General features: G+C 31.3%; 1 protein-coding gene across 4 annotated transcripts in view; it reads left to right on the forward strand.

Annotated features, from left to right (window-relative positions):
- Positions 1–7,663, forward strand: part of LOC110091889 (L-aminoadipate-semialdehyde dehydrogenase-phosphopantetheinyl transferase-like) — a 16,195-nt gene extending 8,532 nt beyond the window's left edge. For 3 of the 4 annotated variants that reach the window (XM_020816180.2, XM_020816181.2, XM_020816182.2), the window contains 3 exons: positions 5,806–6,047; positions 6,442–6,613; positions 7,056–7,663. In XM_020816180.2, the coding sequence (XP_020671839.1) occupies positions 5,806–6,047; positions 6,442–6,613; positions 7,056–7,235 (594 nt within the window). In that variant the 3' untranslated portion in view covers positions 7,236–7,663. The remainder of the gene's footprint in view (positions 1–5,805; positions 6,048–6,441; positions 6,614–7,055) is intronic. The other variant, XR_003702113.1, reaches the window with a different exon arrangement.
- The last annotated feature ends 1,168 nt before the right edge of the window (positions 7,664–8,831 follow it).

An 8,831-nucleotide genomic window follows, 5' to 3' on the forward strand; every position in this document is an offset into this window, starting at 1 on the left:
TCTTCATTAAAAAGTTTAGCAAAATATCTCATCCACCTTTGTTGAATATCATCTTCTAAGAAAAGTATTTTTTGATCTTCATCCTTAATACACTTCACTTGAACTAAATCCTTACTACTCCTATCTCTTTGTTTGGCTAACTTATACATATATCTTTCTCTCTCCTTAGTATATAATCTATTATATAAATCACTAAAAGTTAAGATTTTTGCATCGCATATTGCTTTCTTAGATTCCTTACGAGCCTATTTATATCTTTTCCAATTATCAGAATTTTTAAAATTAAACCAATTTTTATAACAAATCTTTTTATTCTTAATATTTTTTCTTGCACATTTGGATTCCACCACCAACTATTTATAATATTAGGAGCTTTTCCCTTTGATACTCCAAGCACATCTTTTGTCATATTCTTAATATCACTATCCACTTTATCCCACATAACATTAGCATCCTCATGCACAGATAAAATCTTAAGATCTAAAATCTTACTCTCAAAAAAATATTTTTGTTAATATTCTTTAAATTCCCCCATCTAATCCTAGAATATCGTTTTACTTTATTTTTTATTATCTGCCCCTTTATCTTAAAGTCTAAAACTAATAATCAATGTTGGGTACATAAATTTTCACTTGGAATAACTTTACAATCTTTACAATCTAAACGATATAATTTTCTTATAAGAAAATAGTCAATCTGTGTTGTACTATATCCATTTTTATAAGTGATGAGATGCTCATTCATTTTCTTAAATAAAGTATTAGCAATTGAAAAATCATAAGCTAAACAAAAATCTAATATGGTCTTGCCACCTTCATTTGTTGTTCTAAAACCATAGCCACCATGAATGCTTTTAAAATCATCTACCTCTCTACCAACATGTTCATTTAAATCTCCTTTAATAAAAACTCTTTCTTCTAGAGATGTCTTTTGTAATAATTCTTCTAAGTCATTCCAGAAATTTAATTTAGAACTCATATCCAAACCTACTTGAGGAGCATAAGCACTTATAATATTAACAATCTTATCATCAACAATAATCTTTAAAGCTATAATTCTATCATCAATCATATTAATTTTTATAACATTATCTTTCAAACTCTTATCTATAATAACACATACATCATTTCTAGTACGACTCCTACCAGAATACCAAAGTTTAAATCCTAAACTATCAATTTCCGTATCCTTCTCTCCAACCCATTTAGTTTCCTGAATGCAGAAAATATTTATCTTCCTATGAATCATAATATCTATTAATTCCATTAATTTTTCTGTAAGGGAACCCATATTCCAAGTTTCTATCCTAATTTTAGTTTCATGGACTAGCTTCTTTGTTCACATCCGTCCTTGATGTGAGAACCCTTGCCTATTTAACACTGCACCGGGCGCCGGTGCAACGGCCCTTGCACACTTGTCACTGTATTCAGGCCATACAATGCGTCGCTTCCAGGTGACACCCTAGCATTAACACAATTTCTTAAAGAATTCATGTCATTATTATTTGACAAATTTTACGCTGGCTGTCGACTACCTAGCTCAACCCTCCACTTTTCTCATCCAGCACTTGGGACCTAGCAACGGTAGTGTTAAGATAAATATTCTATGTATTTAGGAAATTAAATGGGTTGAAAAAAATACTAAGGAGATGGATAATTTAGGATTTAAACTTTGGTGTTCAGGTAGCACTCATACTTGAAATGATGTCGGTGTAATTATAGATAAGAGTTTAAAGTATTATGTTGTAGAAATTAATATATTTGAAAAATAAAATTATAGCTTTAAATATTATTTTTAATGCCAATATTATTAATATTATAAGTGATTATGCTCATTAAATCGGTTTGTATATTTGTTCAAAAATAAAATTTTAGAATAACTTAGAAGAATTAATATAAATAATATCTCTTAAAGAAACTATTTTTATTAAAGGAGATTTAAATGGATATGTTGGTAGAATGATAAAATATTTCAAAAGTATTTATAGTGGCTATGGATTTGGATCTGTTAATGAATGTGGTATGACCATTATTAAATTTTGCTCGAGCTTATAATTTTGCAATTGTTAATATTTTTTTTAAGAAAAAAGAGGAGTATCTCATCACTTATAAGAATAAAAATAGTAAAACTTGAATTGATTATTTTCTTATAAGAAAAATTAATAATTTAGATTGCAAGAATTGTAAATTCATGCTGAGTAAATCTTTTTGTACCTAGCATCATTTATTAGTTTTAGATTTTAAGTTGAAAGGGTCGAAAATAAAAAATAAAGTAAAATATTATCCTATGATTAGAAGGAGGTATTTAAAGAACACTAATAAGAGTATTATTGAGAGTGATTCAAGATTTTAATGTTTGAGTTGTTCATAAAGAAGCTAATGTTATGTGAGAAAAAATGGTTAGTAATTTTAATAATGTTACAAAGCACTTTCTTGAAGAATCAAAAGGAAAAGTTCATAATAGTAAAAATAATTGATGGTGGAATAAAATTTGTAAGATAGGATAAAAAATAAGAAGGTGTTATAAAGTTTAGTTTAGATATAAAACATTAAAAAATTAGGAAAGATATAGGGGGGCATGTAGGGGTTTTAAGAAAATAATATATGATGCAACGAATTTAGCTTTTAGCAATTTTTATAATAGATTAGACATTAAAGAGGACGAAAGATGTATGTATAAGTTAACTAAACAAAGATATAAGAGAATCAAAAAATTATTTTATGTGAAGATCATTAAGGATCAAGATTAAAAAGTACTTGGAAGATGATATTTAACATTTGTGGATGAGATATTGTGATTAACTTTTTTAATGAATGTTGAGAAAATACGATTGACTTTAATGATCTGAGCACTTTAAATGTAAATAAAGATATTTGTTTTTATTATCATATTAGTAAAACCAATGTTAGAGAGACTATAAAGAAAATAAAGTGTGGAAAAACAGTAAGATACTGTGATATTCCAATAGAAGTGTGGAAATGCTTAGGAGATCAAGGAATTTTTTGGCTTACTAAAAATTTTAATATTATTTTGAAGACTAATAATATATCAGATGAGTGGAGAAGTATGTTGGTTTCTATTTTTAAGAATAACAGAAGTTGTTAAATTAGAAATGTTAAATACACTAACCATATCAGTCCTTATATAAACAATATAAATTTCTTATCTCCTTTCTTTTTTCCTTCTCTTCATCCCTAGATTCTTCTTTATTCTTCCCTTAATCTTCTAGCCTTCCCATGATCACTCCTTTCTCAAATAACCATCACAATGCAACCCTTGGCTACAGTAAACTTTATTTTTAAACAATAATGCTTTTTCTTTTCTTACAAAAAAATGCAAATGGAATTTAATTCCCTAGTTTTCAATTCTTCACAATTTGACTTATAGTTTTATATGCTGAATTGCTTCATTCGACGAGTAAAATACAATGAAATTAAAATTGTAAATTTCGTGAAAGTTGAAATTTCGGTGTATTGTTAAATTGATTCTAATGTAGCACACACCTGATCAAATTGGGTCTTATAGGATATGTCTACAAGTGCTATTATTTATGTTCAAATACAAAGGCAATTTGACCACGTATTGTCCTATTTTAGTGGGATTACATCAAGGTTCAGTTTTGAGCCCATACCTTTTTTGCTTTAGTAATGGATGTTCTTGTTAAACATTTTCAAGAGGATATACCTTGGTGTATGCTTTTTATTGATGATATTCTTATTGATAAGACTAGAGAGGGAGTTAATGAAAAACTTTAATTATAGAGGTCAACCTTTGAGTATAAAGGTTTTCATTTGTGTAGATCTAAAATTAAATTCATTGAGTATAATTTTAGTAGTAATAGATCTAATTGTGAGATTGTAACATTGAGTGATCAAGTCATTAAAAAGAGTGCACGTTTTAGATATCTTGGGTCTATTATTTAAAACGATGGTGAAATAGATGAGAATATTATTAATAGGATTCAAGTTGGTTGGTTGAAGTGGAGGAATGCATCATACTTGTTATGTAATAGAAAAGCACACCCTCAAACCTAAGGGAAACTTTTATAAGACGGTGGTGAGAGTTGCAATGCTTTATGGCGCAAAATGTTCGCCATTAAAAGATAAACATAAAATTGAGCAGGTGTTTCAAAGATGAGGATTCTTAGGTGAATGAGTGGCTTTACACTTAGAGACAGAATGTGAAATGAGTGTATACATGAAAATGTTGAAGTAGTTTCAGTAGAAGATAAGATTAGGAGAGTCACTTTATATGATTTGGTCATATAAAACATTGGCCTTTTGATGACCTTACTAGGAGAGTGTAGATGTATTAGATCCATCCTACGTTAAGAAAAGTAGAGATAAATCTAAAAAGACTTGTTTAGAAAGTATTAAAAATAATTTTTTATCAGGTTTAAATGGTAATTTGACTCTTTATATTGTGCAATGGAGAAAAAAAGGATTCATTTAGCCTACCTCATGTAGTTGGATAAAGGCTTGTTGTTGTTGTTGTCATCGTTGAAGCGAAAAGCCCATAATTTTCAAATCTTTATTCTTAGGAATGTGCAGATGATAGTAAGGGGCTATTTGGTTGCTTGAAAAAGGAATGCAGTATAAAAGAAATATTTTAGAGTTGTTTGAATGACTGTAAAATGAATGCATGAGTTTTTTTTTTCTTTTAAAGTAAAATGAATATAATGTAAAGTGCAAAAAGGTGGTGGTCGGTGACTGACATTGGCGACTAGTGATTGTGATGGTCGACATTGGTGGTCGATGGAGGGTGGCAGTCAGTGGTGGGTGGCTGGTGGTGGCTGTGGCCAACGACGTTGGGTAGTGGTAGGAGGTGTCGGGTGGTAGTCGGCGGCCGATGAGTGGTGGTGGCAATTGCAATGAATTTCTGATGCATTTGGAACTCGCCCAAATCGGAGGAATTCCAAATACACAAAATGAACTTGATGCTGAATTCCAAATACATCAAAATTTTACATAGCATTTTTTTTACTTCAAACCAAACTCCAATATTATCAAAACCCTTGCATTTGAATACTTTATACTCCCTTTGCTTGCAATCAAAAAACTACTAAATAGGATTTCAGTGGCATGCTTCTTTCTTGCGCTCATGCTGATTAAATGATTCTATTTATGGCTAGAAGTATTACTTACTCAGCCCATACATAATGCATGGATGGATTGGGGTGGAAAAAAGTTTTCAGAAAGGGAACATCACTCTAAAGTTTTGGCAGACAATATCCAGCCAAACAAAACAATTTCATCCCAGTGATTACAGGAGAAGACCCATTATGAATGCAGTTTCTTAGAAATAAAGCGAAGAAACTTTAGAGGGATTCAAAGAAATAGCCAAAAAACTCTGGGAAAAGTGAAATTTTTTGGAACAGTAATTACTCCTGGAACTAGTACAAGATAGGTTGGGATCTCTGTCACATAGATGGGTGGTGTGGCCTTGGTAGAAGATAACCAGAGGGTTCCTGATTGGCCTGTATGGAGTAGATTATTCCACGCCTATGCAGGAATTCTTTTTTATTATTATTGTTTTTTTCTTGTTGGTCTTGTTATAATGATTACAACGAGCATGCCAAACAAAGAAATTCATGGTGGAACCCAAAAGGCGGTTACTCCTCTGGAGAAAAGATGTAATGTAGCTGCCCAGATCTTTTGCTACTCAATTTGATCAGGCACTTCGAGTACCGTCAGCTGTGGTGTTTTCTAAAGGAACAAATTCTTATGCATTTATCTTCTTTGGCATTGAAGAGATTGTTATCTTCAATTTCTGTCCATGTTGATAATTTGTCTTTAAATAATGTAGACAAATTCAGATGGTGCATTCTTCCCCAATTTCAACTTCAATGCATCACATCATGGGAATTATGTTGGCATAGCATCAGAACCTTCTTACTTGGTGGGCTTTGATATTGTTTCTGATTCCACTCCAAACAAGGAAGCTGGACTCGATTTCATTAATAATTTTTCATCACATTTCACCACTTTCGAATGGAGAGACATAATGAAAACTGACAACCCTTTTGATTCGTTGGCCACATTTTGCAGGTATGAAACATTTACAATTTAGGCTTTGTTTGGAACGGCTTTCTTTATGCTTCTTAAGCAGCTTTTTAGTACAAAAATTAAGCAGCTTCTTAATTTTTGTACTAAGAAGCTGCTTTAAGAAGTAATAAGAAAGCTGTCCCAAATGAAGCCTTAATCATTTGTAGCCTGGTTCCCAAATTTGTGGTTTTTCAATTACATATTTTTAGCTACATATATCAGTTGCAATATCTGCAATATCGCATGGTTCATAAAAAAAACGAGAAATGCATTTCACTGTGACATTATCTTGTTCATTTTATAACCTCTTGCTTGATCTATTCTATAATCTAAATTTGCATATCGCATGGTTCATTAGTTTTAGGTCTCATGTTATATTTTCTACTTTATAATATAGGTATTGGTCCCTCAAGGAGGCATTCGTTAAAGCAGTAGGTGCTGGCCTTGGATTTGGGTTGCATAGGTTGGAGTTTAATCATAATAACTGGACCAACATCTCTGTTTGCATTGATGGGGAGGAATCCAGAGATTGGAGATTCTGGCATTTTGAGCTTGATCAGCACCATTGGGTCAGTTCATTCAGAGTAGTCTTCGGCTTCTTTTGTGACAACTTCCTTTCTGCTTCTTAAAGCAGTTTTTTAGTACAAAATTTTTAATTCTTGTACTTGAAAGTTGCTTTAAGAAGCAAAAAGAAAGCCGTCCTGAATGAAGCCTTCATCTCTATCCCCTAATACATACTATGTGATGCACTACTAGCCTTTATCCTTCGACAATTATAAATCATTCGTCAAATAGACAGCCATGGTCTTATGACAATAAAAAAAGATAATGATCTGTTTCTTTAACCAAATCCATATTGTGTGTTTTTTTTTAAGTTGTATTATATATGGGGTAACTAATATACTTATCATTTTAGAGATTAGATATACTGGAATTTTTTTGACAACTTTCCTGTAATGAACTATTTGTTAGTTAACAAGTCTAGTAATTTGATTCTGTAAAGCTTTACAGGGATCTGTAGCAAGGGGCCGACCTACAGAAAGTAGAAAGAGCTTCAACAAAACATCATTAGAGGTAGATTTGAAAGAGGAAGACTATTGGAATGAGCTCCGGCTTCCTGATGAAGGGTTCACTTTCTGGACCGTGGAAGAGTTGATTCGTACTGCAATTCAAGAACCTTGTTCATGTTGAAGGTTGAGGCTTTCTGTCTCCCTTGAACAGGAGAAATTATTACGTGTAGAGTTCGAACGGGATAATCGTCTAGATTTGTTGAGTATTTGTAAATACTCAACAAAGACTTAGCAAATCAGCAAATACTCACAAAATCCGTGGGTGTACTCAACAAATACTCAGTAAATTTTCACAATTGAATATTTGTTGAGTATTTGTTGAGTATTTACAAATACTCAGCAAATCCAGATGGTTCTTCCCATTTGGACTTTGTACGTATATCTCATAGAGCGAATATTGGAAGGCAGCTACCTCTACCATTTTTCTTCTGAAAAAAAATTTGAACTGTCTCCGTTTGTTCTTAACTTCTGTAATTGCTTGTTTTATGAGTTTGTTCTTAATAAATTTGATTCTCAATGAAATCAAGGATTGATACGAAGGGACCGATGCAATATTCAATCATCAAAGTTCAGAAAAAGAACCCAAGAGCTCGAGCAATTCTGAGTTCAACTAGAATCATATGAACCCAAAATAAAGCTACATAATCATCATCATGTTGAATCAAAGCCACCAAATATGGTTGAATTTGCAATTATTCACACCGCAAAATTGAAATTCTATAGTGCACTAAGCTTAAATGAAGCAAATAGTAAGATAACCCCACTATTATATCTCGAATTCGAAGAGAGCAATCTGAAGATGGGATTAGGAATAAATCAAATACCACATCAAAAGAAAAAGAAAGGATGCTATGCTCGTATGTACATAATTATGCCATAATATGATAAAATCAAGAGATTTAGGTTTTGTTTGGGATGGCTTTATTATTGCTTCTTAAAGCAGCTTTTTAGTACAACAAATAAAATTTTTATGCTAGAAAGTTGTTTTAAGAAGCAATAAGAAAGCTGTACCAAACGAAGCTTTAGGCTTCATTTAGGATGGCTTTTTTACTGTTACTTTAAACAGTTTTTTAGTTCAAAAATTAAATTTTTGTATAGTTCAAAAATTAAAATTTTGTATTAAAATATTGCTTTATAAAATAGTAAAAAGTGGTCTCGAACAAAGCCTTAGGCTTTTTTTTACGGCTTTCTTACTGCTTTTTAAAAAAACTTTCTTGTTTAAGTATTAAAATTTTATACTAAAAAGTTTCTTTAAGAAGTAGTAAGAAAGCCCTCCCAAATGAAACCTTAATCTACAAGAAACTTTATTTCATATGGGTATTAGATCAATAGAATCTAGCACCTGTGGGGTTGATTGTTGGTAGGTCTACCGACGGATTAGTTACGCTGTCATATGCCTCCTTTGAGGGTGACAGCAAGTAGATATCCTCGTTTATATATATATAATTTCTTAAAGCAACTGTATAGTATAAAAAATTTAATTTTATATTAAAAATTTATTTAAAAAAGCAATAAAAATTCGTTCTGAGCGGAGCCTTAAACCGAACAAAAAATTTAATTCTGGCCATAAGTTCATATTGTCAGATAAAGAATATATACAAATATAATCATCAGAGTAATTAATAAAAAAATATTCTTAAATAGAGTAAAAATTTAAGACGTTTCATGCTACATGTGTCATTCTCTCTGCTTTGAACTTTTATTTGGTCCAGTGAAC

The sequence above is a fragment of the Dendrobium catenatum genome, unplaced genomic scaffold (genome assembly GCF_001605985.2).
Source record: "Dendrobium catenatum unplaced genomic scaffold, ASM160598v2 fragScaff_scaffold_1126, whole genome shotgun sequence".
Classification (NCBI taxonomy): domain Eukaryota; kingdom Viridiplantae; phylum Streptophyta; class Magnoliopsida; order Asparagales; family Orchidaceae; genus Dendrobium; species Dendrobium catenatum.